The following is a 22,479-nucleotide window of genomic DNA, read 5'->3' on the forward strand; positions in this document are numbered from 1 at the left end:
ATCCCGAGCCCCCCTTCCTAGTGGGACATCCACAGCTGTGTGTTGGGGATCCAGGGTGGCGGAGCTGAAGGGATGTGAGCATCAGGGAGTGCACGTGTAGCCACAGCCTCCTGGTGTGCATCTGAGTGTATACAGCTGGCGCTCACTTTGCCCGAGTATCTGCTTGTGCCTGATTCCATGTCAAGTGTTTCCTATGTGGGTTTTCACTTAACCCTCAGACAGCTAGGGGAGTGGGCATTTTGAATCCCACGTCACAGGTAAGGAAACAGGCTCAGAGGTGAAGTAAAACTGCCCAAGGTCACCCAGGAGGCAGGGATGAAATGAGTCAACTGAAATAAAAACGCACAAAGTGAGAGCTGTGAGTTTCAGTTTTATTTGGGAACTTACTGAGGACAGTAGCCTGGGCGGGAGACATCCTCCCAGATCGCTCTAAGGAGCTGCTCCAAAGAGGTGGCGGGGGTGGGCGGGGGGGGGGGGGGGAGGTCAGTACATATAAGATTTGGTGAAGGGGGTGCCTGCGATCCAGCAAACATCTCGGTACAGCGTTGCTGCTAGTCACCTAGCTGCTAGACATCTCCGTTAATGACTTTGGTGCTTTTCTAGGTACGAGAAGATACAAGAAATTGGGTTCCTAAAAATTTTTCCTGAAAATATCCAACTGTCTGAAGGCCTGTTCTGCCAATTTTCCCAGAGCACAGAGCGCCTCATTCCTGATCGCAGCCCTGAACTCCTTTTGGGCAGGCTGTGTTGAAGGTCAGAGATTGCAGTGGCTAGTGACTTCATTCTTGTAGAACCAGGTGACGAGTGACATTTTTTAGTTGTTAAATGCAAATTCAGGAATTCTGAGTCCTTCGTGGATACAAGGCTGATGGAGGGGTTGGAGGTGGGGGTCAGGGAGGGCATCTGGCCCAGCCTGGTCACAGTCAGAAGTCCCAGATTTAGGCTTTTGATGCTACGTCCACACGGGGAAGGCAGCTACTTTAAGTGCTGGATTAAGCTCCATTCCAGTGGAATAGGACCCTGACTGGGCGGTGGGAAGCTGCAAGTGGTGGAAACAAGACGATTAATTCTTTCTTTTGACCTCTATGTATTGTTCCATTTATTTCGACAAGAATGGATCACGGCTGTGACTTGAAAAACACCAAACTAAGAAAATCCATCCTATAAGAACCAAAAAGAGAGGAAAAGACAAAATATATATCATTTTTGATATACCGTCTGGGCATTTAAAAAAAAAAAAGTAACTTTACTGGGACTTCCCGTGCTTCCAATGCAGGGGGCATATGGGTTCCATCCCTGGTCGGGAACTGCATACCATACTGCATAGTGCAGCCAAAAAAAAAAAAAAGTAACTTTATTGAGGTATAATTCACAAGGCATACAATTCACCCATTTACGGAGTATCAGCTTTAGAACATTTTCATCACCCCACGAAGAAACCCCCGACCCAATAACAATCACTTCTCCTTTTCCCCCCCTCCCTCCAGCCCCTGGCAACCACCAATCTGCTTTCTGCCTTTATGAATTCTTCTATCTGGACATTTCATATAAATGGGATCATATACTATGTGGCCTTCTGTGTCTGGCTTCTTTCACTGAGTATTCTGTCTTCAAGGTTCAACCACATTGTAGCATGTGTCAGTGCTTCCTTTTTATTGTTATTTATTTATTTTAATTTTATTTTTTTTTAAATTCAAGATCCATTTATTCTCTAGTTCTGCCCACACCCTCCTTGAAAGGGCGTTGAATCCTTCCGTTCACTTTAACACCTTGTGCTGAAAACACGTGTTCCGAGGTTTCGACTATGAGATCCACATTCTTAAAGCACTATTTCTTAAACCTCATCTAGATTTCTCCCCTTGGATGGGAGGAGATGACCCAAACACAGCGAAGAACAGCTTAGGACTGTGGGCTCTGCTCGCCCAGAAGACCTTGCGGCTTCCCTGACCACCTGGCTGGAGCCAGGATTAGGGCCCTGAGACCAGGGGCACCTGCTGGGCTGCCGCCCCCGCCCACCGCTCCTGTCCTCTTCACTAGGCTGGCTGTCACCTCTAGTTTCCCTGGAGTTTGGGCATTCCAGACAGTCTCTGCTCACACTTCTGTAACACGCCTGCTGCCCCAGCACCGCTGATCCACACCAAGGGGGAAAAGCACACAGAACTGCTTTTCAGCACACCAATGTTCCACACAGAAGTTAAGCCTGCAGTTAAGTTAAGCTTTGTCATCAGAGGACATTTGCAAGGCCATGGCTTTCCCGGGCTCTCCACTGCCCTTGCTGGCAGACGGGATGCGCATGGCCGTGGTGCTGAGTGGGCACCCCCCCCCCCCCCCCGCCGGCTCCACTCCAGTTCACTCTCCTGGAGAACTGAGGGAGGCTCTACCCTGAACCCAGTCCTAGAGTGACAAGAGCCACACCTGCAGGTCTGTTCCACTGACCAGCCGCTGCCAACAGCCGCTGTCCTCCCTTTCCTGCTCATCACCACACCAGTGGCTCACTCCTACCTGCTGCCGTCACACGCCTGCCAACCTCGTGTTCGGGGGCCAGCCAAGAACTGAGACCCCAGCAGGCCCCCAGTTCCCGGCAGGCAGACTCCCCATTAAACTACTGCTGCTTAGCCGAGCTCTCGAGGCTTCAGAGCCGGGAGAGTGTGGAGAGCTGCTGGAGGGTCTTAGAGGGAGGCTGGCCGCTGTCATCGTACAAACCTCAGAGAGATCAGTTCATGCCCATGACTCTAGCATCCAAGGCGTGTCTGTTTCCAGATAGCAAGTGAGTCAGTTTCCTGACAGAACCAGGTTCAAATCCAACTTTTGCCATGAACTTGCTTTAACGGATAGTAGTATCCACCCCTTAGATTTGTCGTGAGGATTTAATGACTTAATTGATGTAAAGTTGTAAGGACAGTTGTAAGCCCAGCATATACCAAGATATTTGCAGGGGGTTTCAGTCTCAGAACACAAACCCCATGTGCAACAAATGAAGACTTTTTTATTTTCCTCTAACTCCGCTTAATTTTTATTTCAAGCAGATAAATAATTGGAGGCCATGAGGGGTTTTCCCTCCCCCCTCCGCACTAGGGGTGGCAGTGACATTCCAGGGCTGAGTCAACACAAGATGAGGTGCGGATGCTGCCTGGTCCTCACTTGTCTGACTCCCGCCCCAGCTTGCTGGGAGGCCCTTCCTCATTCCCACCCACGTGAATCCTTGTCCCATAGTCTGGGGTCCACGGGCAACCATTCCAGAGAAAGGTTGGAGACTCAAGGTATCTTCACTCCCCTCCCTGTGTTGGCCACTGCCTTAAACTTTCTCTTATCTCCATTCCCTGAGGCAAAGTGCACGGGATGCCTATCAACTGTACATCTGCAGGAAAGTTTGAATAAGTCGTTAAACTTTGGTAGCTTGAAACTATCCGCTGGGGACTACTGATACCATGAAAATCAACAAATGTTACAAATGAGGACTCCTTCCTTCTTTCCTTCCTTCCTTCTTTCTTTTCCTTTCCCTTTCTTTTTCTCTTTCTCTCACTCTCTCTGATCTCTTTGTCTCTCAATGTCTCTCTTTCTTTGTCTCTGTCTCTGTTACTCTCTGTCTCTCACTGTCTGTCTCCTCCCCAGGGGAGGGAAGTGAGGGGGAGGGAGTGATAAGTTAATATTCTCAAAATATTATTCCTCCATGATACATGCCTCTGCTATGCATTTCCCCTGATTATACAGAAAAATAACTATGGCAAAAGGGAAAAACTTGTTACTGCTGATCCCAGACTGGCTCCTGTTCATTGCCCCCTCTTTATGTAATGGTTGCAGTCAATTTCTTTTCCAGCTTTTTCTCTGTCATCGGCTAGCTTCTCAACATCTGCATCCATGCAGTGGGCCTGTTTCTCCCTCCATTTTAAAACATAGGACTTTAGTCAGTTAAGCTTGCTTTGAACGAGAATGAAAAAAAAAAAAAAGCACCTCGTTATTTAAGCACCCTCTGAGGAGAATCTTTCTGCAAAGCAAAGAATCCTCTTGTAAGAAATATTGTTATTTTCTGCTACTTTTGCAGGTTTGGGTATAGGGACTTAAAAAAAAAAAACTTTTTATTTTAGAATAGTTTTAGATTTACAGAAATGGAAATCTAAAACTGCGTAGATAGTACAGAGTGTTCCTATATACCCCACACCCAGTTTCCCCTATTATTAATTTACATTAACACGGTACATTTGTCACAATTATTGAACCACTGTCGATACATTATTATTCAATGAAGTCCATATTTTACTCAGAGTTCCTTAGTTTCTCCCTGACGTCATTTTTCGGTTCCAGGATCCCATCCAGGATGGCACGTTACATTGAGCCATCCTGTCTCCTTAGGTTCTTCTTGGCTGTGACAGTTTCTCAGACTTCCCTTGTCTTTGATAACCTTGACAGATTTGAACAGGACTGTCGTGGATTTTATGTTTTTTCTCATGAGTGGAAGGACGGGGGTTATAGGATTTGGGGAGGAAGGCCATGGAGGCGATATCTCATCCCATCCCATTAAGACCATATGCCAACTACCAACATGACTCATCACTGTGGAGGCTGACCTTGATCACCTGGCCCAGGTGCTGGTTGTCAGGTGTCCCCACTGTAACGTTCCTCCTTCTTCCAGGTGTGGAGTGTTTTTGAGTTGCGTCCATCTGTATGGCGCACAGATCCCATATCTACTTGGGGGACTTCCTGTTCCTGTGTCGTGATTGTCCTTCTGTCTGCATGTCACTTGGATCTGTCTGTCTCAGTGGGGAAATCATTACACAAAGCCCAAGGACTGACTAACACGCTTCCCCCTCCCCTGGTGACAATAACGCCTCTCATGTTGGGTCCACACTGCCTCCTAGACAGATCCTCTAGCTCGTGCTCTCCAGTATGGTAGCCCCTGGCCACCTCTGGTTATTTACATTAAAGTAAAATTTTTATTGAAGTACAGTTGATTCACAGTATTGTGTTAATCTCTCTTGTAGAGCAAAGTGATTCGGTTATACATATATATATATATATATATATACACATCCTTTTCCATTATGGTTTATCACAAGATATTGAATATAGTTCCCTGTGCTATACAGTAGGACCTTGTTGTTTATCCATCTTGAGGTTATTTACATTTCGAGTAAACAAAAGTTACAATTCAGTTCCTCAGTGGCACGATCACAATGCAAGAGCTCGGTATGCATGGGGGGTGAGTGGCTACCATGTTGCACAGCGGAGATTACGGACCATTTTCATGTCATGTTTCCATGATGGCCCCCGCCTCCTTGCCCCACTCCGCCCTCATCCCCACCTCTCCCGTTTCCCCAGGACAAATGATGTTATCAGTATTGTTCTCCATAAACCTACAGGTGTTGATGCAATCATAGACTGGTGTATCAGGAACTTTTTGTTATTGTTGTCTTTTTAAAAGCAACATTGTTGTTTGTTTAAAAAAAAAAGTCATCACACCCCTGTTTTGAGGAAAGCATCCTAAGAAGCTGTTTGGAAGATCTGGGATTTTTGAAGAATGCACTAATCATTCCATCTCTAGACTGCTGTTCTAATCTTCAGATCCTGGACTTGAGCTGCAGTATCTAGATTTCCAGTCTCCAGCCACCCTGCTCACTTCCGACTGGCCCCCACTGCCAATCCTAATCGGCAAGAGTCAATTCCTTAATATCTACCCTGCTGCTACTGTCTGTCTTGAATTCAGTGCGTTTTATGTACTGACCAACTCCTCGGTCTCAGGTCTGAATTCACAGGGAGCTTCTATCAGTAACAGAGGACCACTCAGTTCAGTCCCGGGTTTTTCCTCCAATCGCATGGCTTGTCCCTATACTTGTGCTATTAAATGTATAGAAGTATATCGAGTTGTACCACCTCCTATATTGTGCAATATTTAATACACTGCACCCTTAAAGCTGTCCATCCATTTATCTTTATTTCAAAAATCTGAACATGGGGCCAGAACTGTTCCCCTTTTTCCTCTGGGCCCCGTTTTCCCCATCCACTATAAGGATGGCTTAGATGGCCCTGACAAATTCTTTCAGCTCAGATATCATGGCTGTGAATTTGTAAGTCTCTTGGGACAAGAACACCTATGTTGGATGTGGGATCCCTCAGTGATTGGTCCCATGGGCTATTTGCTGGGCAAGTGACTTAACCTTTCTGTGCCTCAGCTTCTCCCTTAATAATTGACTCCTTTCCTTATCAGGGCAAGAGGAGAGAGGGAAAGTTCCTCTGCACAGGGTTTCAAACTCAAAGAACTCCAGGAACCAGGCAGGAGCCTTCTGGGTCTTAGGGATGCAATAGAGAAAGATGGGGACAGTGGCAAATAGAACAATCCCCCACGGGATAGCTCTACGGAGGACAGAGTGAATCAGCTCCAGCCAGTAAAAACGTGGCCCCCTAGTTTGAGACCCTCTCTGCTCTAGAATGATTGATCACCTTGGCAAGGGTCTGAGACATTAGCTAAGATATATTGGGTGTTAGAAGATCCAGGGCAAATCCCAGCTGGGCTACTCAGCAGCTAGACTGGATGCTTGACTGCATGAACTCCAGTTCTTTCACCTGTTAATGGAACTGAACCTCTGTGCCTTGGAAAGTGTATGATGCAGAGTCCAGAGTTAAACCTGCAAATTCAGAGGGCCAGTTAACTGTGTCCAAGACCCCATCCCTCCCCTTTACGCAGTTCCCTTGCCCTGGGAACAAGAAGGCCAGCTGGGGGCGAAGATGGTGAAATGAAGCTTAATGAATAATCCGGGAGACTGGCCAGGGTGTTTGGCAGCCTGAGGTGTCAGGGACAGGGCCTGGCTGACAAATGTGGATCTGGGAGGGGATGGGTCAGTGACTTGGACCCCTCTCCAGCCTCATCTGCTCTCTGATGCAGCCACTCTGGCTTCCCCACTCCATCCTCTTCTAGGTCAGGAGCTCTGGGTCTAAGCCCTGGCTCTGCCCCTGCTGTGTGACCTCAGGAAAATGACCTAGCCTTTCTGAGCCAAATCTGATTCCACAATGTGGAGTTCATTACAATACCCACCTCCCCCTAGGGTGTTGTAAGCGTCCTGTGATAGAACGATTGTCATGTTCCCAAACTTTGGACATTCATGAGCTGCCTTTGCAATTTTTGCCACACTGCTGTATCACACCTTTTATAATACTCATAGAGCAACGCTAGCAGAACAGCAGCAAACACAGGATACTTCCTACTGTTCTAAATAGTTTACATCTGTTAATTTTATTTTTTTTTGGCTGCACTGTGCAACATGGGGGATGGTTCTCTGACCAGGGATCGAACCCGTGCCCCATGCATGGGGAGCGCAGAGTCTTAACCACTGGACTGCCAGGGAAGTCCCCATCTGTTAACCTTTTGATCCTCACATCAACTCCACTAGGGAAGCAGTATTTTTTTTTCTACCCACCAAATGTAAATTCAGTATTATAATCAAAACTTCAAAGTCTTCCTCCCATACTGCTTTAATGTAAGGAAAATAGCTTTTAACTTAATTTAATTTTTGGACAGGAAAGTAGTATTTATTGTGGTGGGCGTGAGTAAGGAGAGGACGGCGCCAAGGCTCTCATGAATGCAGGACCTGCCATTTGTCCAGGGGGCCACGATTAGGGATGTATTCGACCCCACAGTCATCTGGGATGATCCACTTTTCTGCCACCATGTTTTCAAATTCATCTGCTTAACTTCGTAGATCCCCACTTCTTGGAGATGTGAATCTTCTGGGGGTCAGGGAACTTGAACTCAGCCTGTGGAGGGCCCTCAATCACATGCTCCTTGCTCTGCAGCTCGGTGCGGATAAACATTATGACTTGGCCAATGTGGACCCTGGCCACTGTGCCCTGGGGCTTTCCAAAGGCACCGCGCATACCTGTCTGGAGCCTAGATTGGGGACTGCATGCCCGGGACATGAATGTCCACTGGAAAGGGCTGTCTCCAATGTCCCTTAGGGCAACCCATACAGGCAACAGGCTGCATACGCTACTGGGGAAGTAGTATTTTATCCCCATCTTACACTTGAGGAACCAATGCCCAGAGAGGTTAAGTAACTTACCCAAGCCACAGCCAGTAAGTGCAAAGCTGGTATTTGTACTAGAGGCTGGCTTCAGGGTCTGTGTTCTAATTGTTACTGGCCTCTTCATGCCAGAACTTACTGCTACTATTTAATATTAAAAAAGAAAAAAAACTCCATTTTTTTAAACTTTAATACCTGCCTTAGCTTCTTCCTAAGCAATAACATCCATAAAATTAGGTGTGTTATTTTATATGCACACCACACACACACACACACACACACACCACACGCACACAGGATATAAATACCCAACTAGTAAAAAACCTTTGGGAATCTCTCATCAACACAAAAGGGCTGGCATACAGTAGGCATGCAACAAATGCAGCCATCATGCTTCTTGTCCAAACCTGAACTATATGCTAAGGCCCCACTCCTCCAGGAAGCCCTCCCTGATCACACCCCACCCTCAGCTGCCCTATGGGACCTTCTGCTCTCTGTTCTCCTAGGGGGTGTTAGGGTTGTCACTGAATAGTGACTTTCTCTCCCTTCCAGGCTGGGGGCCACCTCAGGGCATGAACTGGGTTTTTTTCACCTCTGTGTCCCAGTGCCCAGACCAGGACAGGACACCTGTCAAGGATGGTGTTGGTTTAATGTGAGGATGGGGATGAAACTGCTAAAGTCCTCATCAAGGATCATGACCAAGCAAGTTCCACTAGAACCCCAAGTGGCCAGGAGTAATCATCAAACCGGGGAGGTCACACACAGGTCAAGAAGGGCACAGGCCATCTGGGCTGCCAGGCGCTTCCTGCGACCTCACCTCCCATTTGATATATAGGGAGACTGAGGGCCCCCCCAGATTAATGTGACACAGCTCAGATTCACCCAGTGAGATGCTGATAGAGACAAGACATGAATGTTGATCACGTCATTCCCCTGCCTAAAGCCTTCCATGCTCCCTAGTGCCCCTGGGGTGAGGTCCAGACTCTGGATTGAGTACAGGCATCCAGTGGACTCTGGTCCTTGCCCACCTCCTCAGCCCCAAACCCACATGCTGTCCCATCCTTTGCCTTTTCTCGAGTCCTCCTGCACATGTCTCTGTTCCTGGAACACCCCAATGTTTTTCAGTTTCAGACCTTTGCTTTCCCTGTTCCTGATTCCTGACCCCTCTCAGTCTCCTCCTCCAGGAAGCCTTCCCAGCCCTCAAGGGCCAGGTGAGGTACCTGCTCTGGGCGCCCACAGCCCTACCCCACCTCTTCTTGCCAACATCTGACAGCATTGATCATAGCTGCTCTTCAGTGGTATCTTGGGGCTTCTTGAGGGCAGGGGACATGCTGTCTTGTTTGAGGCTAAAGGTCCCAGGACTTGACACATAGTTCGTGTCCAATAAATATTCTTTGAGTGAATGAATCGGTTGTCAGAGTCATTCATTTGAACAATAAATAATTGTTTGAGTCCCAATGTTGGGTATAAAATATCACAGATGAGGAGGAACTCCAGAAGAAAACATGCCTTTCTCATGTGACAGATAATAATTGTTCCTTTATCCTTGTTTTCTTGTCTCAGACCTAAGTTGACCTTGACAGTGGTCCAGGGGAAGTGGCTTGGCATTCGGCGCAAGCACCGGGCTTGGAGGTGTCTGCGTCACAGCAAAGGTGGTCCAGGGTGAGAGTTAAAGGGTGCCCCTCGCTGGCTGGGTGGCCTTGGCTGAGTGAGTCCCCCTCTCTGGGCCTCAGTTTCTTCATCTGTGAAATGGGACCAGGTAATCACATGTCTCGGACAGCAAACCGGGAGGCAGTGAAGGCTGATCTTGTCCCCTTTCTCCTTCAGTGGGGAGCTGTCCCTTTAATACAAGAGGAGGGGCCAAGGCCACAGGAAGCTGGCAGAGCCAGTGCCCACTCAGGCTGGTGGGCAGTGGGCTGGGGCTGAGCTGGTCTGGGGACTGTTGAGAAGGAAGGTAAGGGGGTCTGGGGCCCAAATAGGGCCCTGGGGCTCTATGTACATTTGTGAATGTGAGTAGAGGCTAGTCTGGAAAGTTCTGGGGCCAAGTCCCAGCTGAGTGGACAGAAAGTGGGAGGGTGAGACTGTCCGAAGTCCTCCCAGGAACATGGGTTCAGCTCAGGGTGCTTGTGGCCTGTCTGCCTTGGACTAGAAGGCTAGGGATCTGGGACCCTGAGGATTGGGGAGCACATCCTGATCCCAGGGGGGTGGGGCTGACATTCTGCCAGCCAAGGGGTGGCTGAGGTTTCCCAGCCCTGGCACCAGAGATTTGACTGTTGAGCATCACCCAGGTGGCCTCTGGGGAAAAGCGTGAGGGACAAGGGAGGTGGAAAAGGTAGTCAGTTGGTCTTTTACCCCAATTCATAGAAGTAGCAGGTGCCCTCCTGGGCGTCTGGGCTTGATAAGGCTGTTGGCAACTTGGGGTTCATTCGTTTGACTGACGCCTGCTGTCCTCTTCTGGGCAGTCGGTATAACCAAGAGGGCTGGGGGCGCCTGGGGACTGAGGCAGGAGCATTTAGCTCCTAAGGACAACTGGCAGTTAAGTACTAAATGCTCACACCTTCAATGATAATAATGCTAATATAAAAGAGAAAGTAAAGCATCATGGGTAAGAACACAGATGCCAAAGTGCACTGCCTGAGTTTGGATCCTGGCCATGCCATTTCTAGCTGTGTGACCTTGGACAAGTTACTTAACCTCTCTGGGCCTCAGTTTCATTGTCTATAAAGTGGAGTTAATAATTGAACCTATCTCAGGGTCATTGTAATGATTATATGAGATAAAATATAAGGTGGTTGGTATAGTGCCTGGCTCAAAGTAAGTCCCATGTAATTATTAGCTGTTATTATATGTGAAGCAGAGTTGATGCCTTTACTTTATGGTCTCACGTAATCATCACAATGATCCTGTGATGCACAAGCTCTTCTCCCCGTTTGTTGTGTGGTTGGTTCCTTTTCATTTTTCAGGTTTCAGTTTTAATGGTCACCTCCTCCAAAAGGCCTTTCCTGACCTCCTGACCCAAAGTAGGTCCCCTGTTCTTCTTTTCAAGGCTCCGTATATGCCTGTTTCCCTTTTAGCAGTTCTCACCATTTCTGATTATTTTGTTTGTCTATACAGTTATTTGTTGAATGTCGATCCCCTTCTGAGATTATGAGTCACCTCCAGGAGTAGATATCTGTCTGGTTCACCATGGTGTCCCCAGTTCCTAGGTCAGGGCCTACACCTTGTAAGCATTCTAGAGTAACAATGAGCCTGCCGGCACTGTTAAAAGACCTCAATGAGATAATGCCTCCAAAAGACTCAGTCAGTTTCTGGTAATTGGATTCCACAAAGGACAGCTATTATTATTATTACTATTATTATTAATCTGCCCCAAAACCTGTGAGTTGGGATGTTATTATTCCCATTTTACAGAAGGGGAAATAGGCACACAGAGGTTGAGACACTTGTCTGGGTCACACAGCCAAGAAGTCATAGCTAGTTTCTAACTCTGGTCTCTGATTGACCCCAAAGCTCACATTCTTGGGCTCTGGGGCTGAGGTGAGGCCCAGGGCTGGGTATGCGGGATTTGGGTGACCCGTGGGCTACCCTCCCCCAATGCCATGCCCTGCTTAAGAATTGTCCTGGATGGAACTGGGTGGAGGTGGTTCAGGCTTTGCCATGCCTGGGGAACCCCAGGGCCATCCCAACAGAGGCCCAGAGTCAAATCCAGGGACAGGAGACCTGGAAACCTCTGAAGAGGGGAACCCAGCTCTTGACTAAGCAAGGGTGGACGAGAAGCTTGGGCTTGTGGCGGGCGGGGGAGGTTGCAGCGCTCCGCCTAGTGGCAAGTAATGGAACTGCAGCCCCACTATTGGGCGGCCCAATGCTTTTCTGCGCCAGAAAAAACAAAGGGGGGTGGGTGGGAGGGCAGAGCGTTGGCTCCTTAAAAAAAAATCCTTCTATTGTTCTCCCTTCTAATGTCCTCTCTCTCTGCTTCTCGCCCTTACACACTGGTTCATTCACTCACTCACTCACTCATCCGCACTTTGGCTTAAAACTTCCCAGCGGCTTCCCATAGCAAGTAGAATTAGAATAATATCCCACCTCTTCACCGTGGGCTGGAACGCCCTCCCCAACATCCCTGACCACCTCTCCTTGCTCGCCTCCTACTCTCACCTCCGCCAGTCCCTTCTCTCAGCACCAGGAACACTCTAAGTTCATTTCCTTCAAGGCGGTGGTTCTACCTGCTGTTCCCTCTACAGAACGCTTTTCCCTTGCTTCTCTTCTTGTCATTCATCTCAAAGTTTCCCCTTTGAGAACTTGCAGGTCAAAAGAAAGTAAATTACCTCTCAACCAACCAAAAACGCACAAAACCCTAAACCATCACCAACAACAAGATGGGTGGTTTATTACATTTAATGAGACGATTGGAAATTTGAACACTTAGCAGATATTTGATGATATTAAGAAATCATTTTAATATTTTTAGACGTGATAATGGCATTGTGATTACATTTTAAAAAATAAACATCAGTGAGGCATAATTTCCATAAAATAAAATTAGTTTACTCAAGGTTAGAATTTGAAGAGTTTGGACAAATGTATACTGTTCTGAAACTGTGGCTACAATGTTTAAAAAGAGTTCTTTGCTTTTGGAGCTACACGCTGAAATATTTACAGAAGAAATAATATGGGAGGAAATTTATAATAATCATAAAGGAGGAAAAAATAATAATACAGGAAGGAGGATTAGGCACAGATATGGAGAAAACAAGGCAGGCCACACGTTGATCGTTGAAACTAAGTGATGGCTACACGGGAGCTTCGTCAGACAGTTCTTGACACTTTTGCTGTGTTAAATTTTCCATAATACAAGTTTTAAAAAAAGTTTCTTTCCTGGGAGACGGCTTTGCTGACCACCCTTGCTAAAATAATACCCTCCCCTCTAGGTCACTCCTGTTTGAAATTCTGTGTTTCTGTCTCCCCAACTAGACCGTGAGCTCCGGCAAAGTAAGGGCTGCCTCTGACGTGTCCCCTGCTGGGACCCAAAACCTGGAACTGCCTGGCACATAGTAGGTGCTCAGTAATGTCTTTTGAATGAATAATGAATAATGAATGAATGAATTCTCCCACTCTCATTCATTCATCACCACCATTGGCCACATTCTCCATCCCCAGCGCTGTGAGCAGCCAGAGTCACAGAAGAAAAGAGCCCCTAGTCCAGAGCTCCTTGTCCAGCTGGTGAAACTGAGGCCCAGAGAGGCGCGGATCCTTCCCTGGAGCCTCACGGCTTGGCAGCCATATGGCACTAAGGGCGCCAAGCGGAGGAGCTTCTCCCTCTCCCCGTTCCCTGTTCTGGTCACAGGGACTCTTGGCTGGAGCTGCCTGGGCTATGATGTTTGTGCCCTCCTGCAGGCCCTCTAGGTGGTTGCTGGTATGGAGGGCCCTCTGGCGGAGTGTGCCAAGGGTGAGCACTTCCACATCGTCACGCCTCTGCTGGAGAGCTGGGCACTGTCCCAGGTGGTGGGCATGCCTGTCTTCCTCAAGTATGAGAATGTGCAGCCGGCTGGCTCCTTCAAGATCCGTGGCATTGGACGTTTCTGCCAGGAGGTGAGGGTGTGTGGGCAGGAGGGGAGAGTGAGGCTGTACAGATGGAAGGGGACAGCTGTGGGCAGGACGAGGGGTGGGGAGAGTTGGAGTGGGAGGGTCTAACTCCATCCACACAGGCCTCCGTGACACCTGCTTGGGTCAGCCCCCACCCACATACCTTGTCTTCCCAGGTGGCCAAAAAGGGATGCAGACACCTGGTGTGCTCCTCAGGTGAGCCCACCCCTTTCTACTTCATGCGGGTCCTCAGGGCTGGGTTGGGGGAGGAGGACCTGGCTGGAGCAGCAGTAGATGTCCAGGGCTTGGCCTCTTTTTTTTTTTTTTTTTTTTTTGCGGTACGCGGGCCTCTCACTGCCGTGGCCTCTCCCGTTGCGGAGCACAGGCTCCGGACGCGCAGGCCCAGCGGCCATGGCTCACGGGCCCAGCCGCTCCGCGGCATGCGGGATCCTCCCAGACCGGGGCATGAACCCGCGTCCCCTGCATCGGCAGGCGGACTCTCAACCACTGCGCCACCAGGGAAGCCCCTCTTTTCTTTTTTTTTTTTTAAATAAATTTATTTGTTTATTTTGGCTGCACGCGGGCTTTCTCTAGTTGCGGCGAGCGGGGGCTACTCTTCGTTGCGGTGCGCGGGCTTCTCATTGCGGTGGCTTCTCTTGTCGCAGAGCACGGGCTCTAGGCGCCCGGGCTTCCGTAGTTGTGGCACGTGGGCCTCAGTAGTTGCAGCATGTGGGCTCAGTAGTTGTGGCTTGCGGGCTCTAGAGCACAGTCTCAGTAGCTGTGGTGCACGGGCTTAGCTGCTCCACGGCATGTGGGATCTTCCCGGACCAGGGCTCGAACCCGTGTCCCCTGCATCGGCAGGCGGACTCCCAACCACTGCACCACCAGGGAAGTCCTTGGCCTCTTCTTAAAAGTCCAGTCTCATCAAGGTCATGGTCAGATGGCTGCTTGGCATGTCCTCTCTCAGCCCCCTTCCCATCATTCAAGCCTCCTGGTAGTAAGTGATAAAACCCCAATAATGCGGGTTTAAGTTACAGGCTCCAAGAATTGAAGAATTCTTGGGATGATTGGCTTTCAGGCACAGCTGGACCCAGGAGCTCTCCTCTGTACCTCTCCTTTTCTTGGCTTGTCGTACCTCTGTACTAACTTTACTCTCACATAGACCACATGGTAGCAAGATGGCCATCCGGAGTTTTAGGCTTGCCTCCTACCATCCTACCAACCCTGGTGAAAAGGGAGTACCCCTTCCCAATGGCCTCATCAATCCATGAATTGGTCTTTTTGGCCCAGCTTGTCCCATGTACTCATCCCTGAACCAATCATGGTTCAGGTGAATGCGTTCTCTGATTGGCTCCACTTAGATCACGTGTCCACCTCTGGGGCCAATGGTGGGGCATATAAGTGTCGGGAAGGCGTGACTCCCAGAGGGGAACGGAGAGGGTGGGAGAGCAGTGTGTCAACAGGCTAATACAAATGCCCACAGCCCCCCCTTCTACTGCCTCCACAGGGGGTAACGCAGGCATCGCTGCCGCTTACGCTGCTAGGAAGCTGGGCATCCCAGCCACCATTGTGCTCCCCGAGGGCACCTCTCTGCAGGTGGTGAGCAGGCTGCAGGGGGAGGGGGCCGAAGTTCAGCTGACGGGAAAGGTAAGGACCTCAAGAAGGGGAGACCAGCTGAAGGGAGCTGTTCCCCCTTTACTCCCACCTCAGCCCCAAGAGATCCTGTTTCCTTTTCCGTTTTGTGAACTATGCCTGGGACCCAGTCATCCCTGAGGATGGCTGAGCTGAGGGGTGAGTGAGATGTGTTGTATATTAAGGGCTTGGATCTGTCAACTTGCCTCTCCCCACCTTGAGGAGACTTTTCCTGTGTGAACCCAAGAGAAGCAGGAGGCTGGTGGTTACCAGGAGTGTATCTGTCTCCCGGCACCCTCACTAACACTTGGTGCTATCCACTTAAAATTTTTGCCTTTCAGTAAGACAAAAAGTATAAAGAAAGATGATGACAGCATCATCCCCCATTCTGAGGCCACCCCGAAATGAAAGGATATTCATCTGATAAGGATATCGTTGGTTCACTTTGTTACCCAAGAAACAGAGACCCAAACATGTCATGCTTCCCCCCTCCTGGGAAGAAGAAGAAGAAAAAATCCATCCATCCATCCATCCATCCATCATCCCTGGAAAACAGGCTTTTAAAAACCATCAAGGTTAAAACTAAAAGCCATATCATGGTACCCAAAAGCTGGTCTCCTAATACTTAGTGTATACAGTTTCCTTCCTGCCTGCCTGCTTTTCTGTCTTCCTTTCTCCTTCATATATTCATCCATTCATTCATTCACTCATTCATTCATTCAGCATCCTTCCGTCCATCACCCTTTCTCCCTCCCTCTGCCTTCTTTTCCGCCCCTCCATCCATCCATCATCCATCCAACAGATATTCATCGAGCACAGACCATGTGCCTGCACTGTTAGGCTGTGCTAAGAATACAGAGGTAATAAGACATGGTCTCTACTCTTACAAAGCTCCAAGTATTGTTGGGGAGACTCGCAGGTAACCAGATGATGAGAATAGAACACGATGGGTCCTGCCTGGATTGTAGAAAGCACATGGCATCCATTTGTCCACTTGGAAGCCTCTGCCTTTGTCCCAGGAGGCTGCTGGGTCCACACCAGCTCTGGTCTCACCCTCGGGGGTCTCCTCAGCCCACTGGCCCCTGGAGCCATCCGGGAGACCTCAGGCTCTGCTCCAACCTCCATAGCCGTCTGACTCCCGTCTTCTGAGGTCCTCGGTTTCTCTTTAGGTCTGGGACGAGGCCAATCTAAGGGCACAAGAGTTGGCCAAGAAGGATGGCTGGGTGAACATCCACCCGTTTGACCACCCCCTGATATGGTAAGGCTGGTGCCCCTCTCCCCATGGAACTCAGCACTGAGAGACCGTCGTTGAGTCAGGGTCCTCCCACTGGACAGAGGGGAAACTGAGGCCCCAAGAGGAGAAGAGGCTTGGAAGCCAGGCACATGGAGGTCCTGACCCCACCTCTGCCACTTGTGATTTGTGTGACTCTGCAAAGCATCTCACCACCCATGCCTCAGTTTCCACGTGTGTAAAAATGGAAATGCTAATAATAAATCCCCTTGACTGAGTGTGTACTTTGGCACACATTCCATCCGTTTAGTCTTCCCCAAAGCCCTAGAGATGGTTGCTTTAATGCCCATTTTACAGGTGAGGAAACTGAGGCACAGAGGGGTCAAGCTCCTTGCTGAAGATTACACAGCCAGTAAGTGGCGGAGACCTTGGGTCCCAGGCCCAGGACTTGAGTTGGGCTGGTTCCAAGTGTTACTCTGGTCTCCTCTTAACCAGACACAAGAACGCTGCCTCTTTCCAGCATTGTGGAATGGATTAAATGGATTGAGAATATGCCTGGGAGGTTGATGAAAGGGGGAAAGAATGAGTGAACGAATAACCTGAGTGGACGAAAGCTGAGTGAACTAAGCGTGGCAGGGTCTCCCCTCCACGTGCCACGGGTGGGGAGGCGGATGGCGACGCGGGGAGTTTGTGTGGTTGTGAGCCTGTGGGACTGGGGCCTCCCTCACCCCTGCCCCTCTCTCCTGCTCCCTCATCCTGCAGGGAAGGCCACGGGAGCCTGGTGCGGGAGCTGAAGGCAGTGCTGGGGACCCCACCGGGTGCCCTGGTGCTGGCAGTAGGGGGCGGAGGCCTCCTGGCCGGGGTGTCGGCTGGCCTGGCCGAGGTGGGCTGGAAGCATGTGCCCATAATTGCCATGGAGACCCAAGGGGCACACTGTTTCAATGCGGCCGTTAAGGCAGGCAGGCTGGTGACACTGCCGGACATCACCAGGTAGGCATAGGCTGGGGGCATTTGTGGGGCGCTAGGCTGCCCTAGGACCTCCCAGCCCCACTTAGTGGAAGTGGGGCACTCAAGAGGGTCACCTTTTTTTTTTAATTAAAGAAAGTTTTTTTTCTGCCACACCATGGCATGCGGGATCTTAGTTTCCTGACCAGGGATCGAACCCATGTCCCCTGCAGTGGAAGCACAGAGTCTTAACCACTGGACCACCAGGGAAGTCCCCTCAAGGGGGGGTCTCCTTAATCCTGCATGGCTGATCTATAGGACTTTTCATTCCCCGCTTAAACCCATCAGTGTGTTCCCTAAGCTCTCAGGCCCCAATCAGACTCCTCCCCATTCCACTTCAGCCACTGGTCCGTCTTCCTGTCCCTTGAATGGGTCATACTCTTTCCTCCCGCCATGCCTTTGCACGGGCTGTGTCCTCGGCCCAGAAGTCCTAGGGTTCCCTCTTCTTTTTCTGGCTGTTTTCTCTCCCCTCAGAGAGATTCTCCCCACAACCCTGTCATCGGAGTTTCCCCTCCCAAGTTCTCCCTCATAGTGTCTACCTACAGTGGGTATTTATTTACTTGTTCTTGTGTTTCCTTACTCACTGCTGTCTCCCCTCCCAGACTTGGTTCTTGATAACAGCAATAACAATAATTGCAACCAACACTTCTGTAGAACTCACTATCTGTCAGGCTCTATTCTAAGCACTTGAAATGTTTTAACTCATTGTCTGTGACAACGTCGTGAGCCAGCTATTGTTATTAGCCCAGTTTTTCAGATGAGGAAACTGAGGCTCAGGGAGGTCAAGTGACTTTTCCAAGGTCACACAGCTAGTTTAGAGCCAAGGTTTGAAACCAGGCAGCCTGGTACCGGAGTCCGTACTCTGGGCCACTTAGGGCTCAGAGCCAGTTCTTATGAGCTCAGCAAAGCCTCTCCCAGGCCTGAAACACTGCCTAGCTCAGGAAAATACCAACAGGTAGGTGATCCCAAGCACGGAGGTAAAGAGCGTGGACTCTGGAGCCAGACTACCTGAATTTGAGCCTATATTCTGCTATTGACTAGCTGTGTGTCCTAGAGCAAGTTACTCAACCTCTGTGAACTCCAGTTTCCTGACCTATAAAATGGAACCCATAAATTTCTAACTCCAAGGGACAGCATAAGGATTAAGACAGAAAATCCAGGGATTTCCCTGGCGGTCCAGCGGTTACAACTCCGTGCTTCCACTGCAGGGGGCTCAGGTGCGATCCCTGGTTGGGAAACTAAGATCCCACATGCTGCATGGCACAGCCAAACAAACAAACAAACAAACAAAAAAAACCCTGTTGGAATATCCGAGCATCCAGCACCTTGGAAACATTCAGTGAATATTAGCTATAGCATAGACGTGGTAAATGGTTATTTACGAATAAAATGAAAAAATCATTTTCTAGGCTTGGCTTTCTGGGGTCTGTGCAAGAACAGCAGTCACGGCTGTAGAGCCAGAGGTGACGTGCATTCATCAGCTGTTCGTGGGACACACAGTTTTTGAGTGCTTCCTCTGAGCCAGGCGCTGCTTGAGACTCTTGAAATGCTGGGCCCCCGGCCCATTGCAGGATGGGAGGGGTGCCCGGGGCTGGGGAGGGCTGGGGCTGTGCGGGGAGGAGACTTGAGTCCCCAGCTCTTCTCCGCACCCCTGCCCTCCCTGCCCCACCTGCCCGCTCCTGCAGTGTAGCCAAGTGCCTGGGTGCCAGGACGGTGGCTGCACAGGCCCTGGCGTGTACGAAGGAGTTCAAGGTCTTCTCTGAGGTGGTGGAGGATGTTGAGGCCGTGAGCGCTGTGCAGCGGTTCCTGGGTGAGTAAGCACTGCCCCCCACCCGGGCTCAGAACCCGGCAAAGTCCCTGGATCCCCTGGAGAGAGCGTGCTCTCTCTTATCTGTATCCTCAGTGCCTATCGCAGGGCTGGGTATACAGTAATCATGTAGTAAGTGCACGTTGAGTGGATGGAAAGGGTGGGGGTGAAGAAGGGGTGTGTCCTGCTGTCTCTAGCCTCCGGACTTCTGCACCCACTTTTCTTCCCTCTTGCTGCCCATCCTGGCCCTGTTCCCTATGGGTTTCACGTAACTAAGGGCTACTCAGCTATCATGGCACCTCCTCCAGGAAGCCTCCTCTGATCTCTCACCCCCACCCCACCTGGGTTGAAGACTTCCTATGCACCAATCCCAACAGTCTCATAACTGCCAGATTCTTATCCAACTACATCACTAGGCTGTGAACTCTATGAGGGTGGGGGCTGGTGTGTCTTGTTCATTGTTGTGTCCCCAGGGCCTTCCTAGCCCTGGGCCTGGCAGGGAGGGGGCACTCAATAAATATTTGTTGAGTGAATGGATGAATGTATGAGTGAGTGGAAAGGTGGATAATGAATAGGTGGATGGGTGGGTGGATAGACGGTTGGATTGATGGGCAGTGGATTGACAAATGACATGGATGAAATGGATGGAAGGATGGGTGGACACATTGATTAATGGACACATTGATGGATGGACAGACAGACAGTCAAATGATGGATAGGGGATGAATGGATGGATGGGTGAATGGATGGATGGATAAAACAATGATTGATAGATACACTGATAGATGGACAGACAGACAGTCTAATGATGGATAGAGGGAGGGATGGATGGATGGATAGATGAAAGGCGGATGGATGGAGGGATAGATGGTCAGATTGATGGATGGAGAGAGAGTCAGACAAATGATGGATTGTGAGATGGATGCCTGGATGGCTGGCTTCATGGAATTGCAGTGCCCAGAGCCTGCTGAGCACTAACTGGTTCTTCCTCCCTTTCCCCCCTCCACCCCCGTTCCCCTACTCTGGGCAGATGATGAGCGAATGTTGGTGGAGCCTGCCTGCGGGGCAGCCTTAGCTGCCATCTACTCAGGCCTCCTGGGGAGGCTCCAGGCTGAGGGCCGCCTGCACCCTTCCCCGGCCTCAGTCGTGGTCATCGTGTGTGGAGGAAACAACATTGACAGTGGAGAGCTACAGGCTCTGAAAGCCCAGCTGGGCCAGGGCTGAGGGCTCCTGGTTTAGGAGGGCCGGCTGGTCCCCAGTGATCCCCAAGAGGCTCCTGGACACCCCTGGAGGGGGTTGCTGGCTGAGGGGCCTCTGTGCTCATGGAGGGCAGTGGCAGCTGCTCTGTGCTGCTATGCTGGCTGCCTCCTACAGGAAGCTCTCCTGAACTGCTCCCTTTGGCTTCCCTGCAGCTCTGGCCAATAAACCTTTTCTGAGTTGGGCTTGTAACTCCAGCAGGTCCATTTTTTCCACCTCCGTGAACTCAGAGAAGGCACACAGCAACCTGATGCCAGCACTCTGATGACGCGACTCTCTTCACATGACACAGCTTGTGCAACAAAGCCAAGAATTCAGAACTCCGGTTCCTAAGGGAATCCGGCCATGCTGAGCTCCTAACCGGGCTTCCCTTACCTGGCGGACTTGCTCAGGAAGGGGAGGGGGACATTCTGTCACTTCTCAGGCCTGGGCCGGTAGGACAATATTGCCAATCTTTATCAAGTGCTTGTCATGTGCCAGAAATGCTTCTAAGAACTTTCTATTCCTTGTCCTCTTTAAAGTTCACAAAGGCACTATGAAGTAGAAACCATTATTATCTTCCCTGTTCTACAGATGGGGATACTGAGGCATGGAAAGGTGACATAACTCACTCGAGGTCACACAGGTTGGAATGTAGCCCGGCCAGTTTCAAACCCTGTTATTTTCGACATGACTCTGTATTTCTTGGACCTTCACCTTCTTTGTGTGGTGGGACATTGGAGAAGGAGGTAGGGCCTCCAGGTCGGTCTGGACACACCTGTGGGTCACAAGGAGGGTGGACACTGGTCCTGAAACTGGGCACCTGCAGTCCCTGGGAAGGATCTCTTCGGAAACCGAGAGAAAATTAGAATCCTTTATGGCCACCAGGGGGCAGCAAATTGTCTCCAATGGGGAAGCCCGGCTCCAGGCAGGTGAGACCTGCCCCAGGGTCTTCCTTGACTCTACCCAGCCAGGGGGTGCCGAGGTCGCAGAGGCGAATGGGCCCACACAGTCTGGGCATGGGGGGAGCCCTATACAACCCCTCCCAGCGCTGCAGGAAACAAGGCTCAGAGAGGGTGGGGGCCACCCTGTGTCACAGCCCATGGCAGAACCCAGCTCCCAGCTCCCACTGAGGGGCTGCCTCATGAGGGCTGTGTGACCTTGGGCAAGTGCCTTCCCCTCTCTGGGCCTCAGGCTGCCCCTCTGTGCTGGAGGAGGGCCACTTGCTGCTTCCCACCTCCTTTCCTGTGGCCAAACTGTTCCCTCCACCAGGTGTCTCCTCCTTTTCTCAGGCTGAGGATTTGAGAGCAGCAGTGTCCTCCCTCTGCTTCTCCCACTGCTTCGGTTTCATCCTCCCTTTGACCGTAGACGTCGACCTCGGTTGCCAAGGTTGTCCCTCCAGAAGGCTCCAGGACCCAGCCCTATGTCCTTGTGGGTTCCTGGAATAGACACTGAGCGCTCCAGAGCGGGACACAGCCAGGTTTGAGCCTGAACTTTGTTCCTACTCACTACCCCAGTGACCTTGAGTCAATGATGCTCTGGTTCAGTACCTCAGTGTTCTAATTAGTAAAATGGGTTGTTTGCAGATTACGCCCAGGACCCGGCACAGGTGTCGTCTTTCAGTAGCTGCTAGTTCTTACCATTTCCTGAGTGTTCCTCCTGCAACAGTGAGGGGTGCGGAGGAACTAGTAGTTATTCTTGTGTTGAGCACCTCCTGTGTGCTTCGGGTCTCAGCAGTCATTTCAGTTAATCCTGCAGTAACCTATGTGGTAGATACTATTATAATCTTCATTTTTTGCAAATGAGGAAACCGAGGCACAGAGCAGTCAAGCACTTACTCCAAGTCACACAGCTGAACTGGAACGCTGCTATGTAAACACCTGGGCTTGTGCCTCTAACCACGACTGCTCTCCTACCTCCTTTCCTTTGCTTAAGCCATGCCCCCCGCATACCATGCCCTCTACGCTTCTAAA

At 50.2% G+C, this 22,479-nt stretch overlaps 1 protein-coding gene and 1 non-coding gene across 3 annotated transcripts; one reads left to right on the top strand and one right to left on the bottom strand.

Annotated features, from left to right (window-relative positions):
- Positions 1-7,925: 7,925 nt before the first annotated feature.
- Positions 7,926-8,057, bottom strand: LOC116739412. Its single transcript, XR_004345583.1, has one exon. It is a non-coding gene; the product is annotated as a small nucleolar RNA SNORA70 (small nucleolar RNA).
- A 1,824-nt stretch (positions 8,058-9,881) lies between these two features.
- SDSL (serine dehydratase like) lies at positions 9,882-20,719 on the top strand. 2 transcript variants are annotated; one of them, XM_032653839.1, is made up of 9 exons: positions 9,882-9,966; positions 12,984-13,063; positions 13,407-13,601; positions 13,772-13,811; positions 15,103-15,242; positions 16,397-16,485; positions 17,221-17,448; positions 19,149-19,273; positions 20,301-20,719. In XM_032653839.1, exons 3-9 carry the CDS (start codon positions 13,428-13,430, stop codon positions 20,492-20,494), a joined length of 990 nt encoding a protein of 329 aa, XP_032509730.1. In that variant the 5' UTR covers positions 9,882-9,966; positions 12,984-13,063; positions 13,407-13,427; the 3' UTR covers positions 20,495-20,719. The 2 variants fall into 2 exon arrangements, with proteins under 2 accessions (XP_032509730.1, XP_032509731.1); XM_032653840.1 differs by lacking the exon at positions 12,984-13,063 and having other exon boundaries at positions 9,893-9,966.
- Positions 20,720-22,479: the final 1,760 nt, after the last annotated feature.

The sequence above is a fragment of the Phocoena sinus genome, chromosome 14 (assembly GCF_008692025.1).
Source record: "Phocoena sinus isolate mPhoSin1 chromosome 14, mPhoSin1.pri, whole genome shotgun sequence".
Classification (NCBI taxonomy): domain Eukaryota; kingdom Metazoa; phylum Chordata; class Mammalia; order Artiodactyla; family Phocoenidae; genus Phocoena; species Phocoena sinus.

Excerpts from the sequence above, each read along its gene's own strand:
- SDSL (XM_032653839.1), top strand. The coding sequence starts at position 13,428 with ATGGAGGGCCCTCTGGCGGAGTGTGCCAAGGGTGAGCACTTCCACATC. Across the intron at positions 13,812-15,102 it reads ACACCTGGTGTGCTCCTCAG|GGGGTAACGCAGGCATCGCT; the intron begins GTGAGCCCACCC and ends CTGCCTCCACAG. Across the intron at positions 16,486-17,220 it reads TTTGACCACCCCCTGATATG|GGAAGGCCACGGGAGCCTGG; the intron begins GTAAGGCTGGTG and ends CTCATCCTGCAG.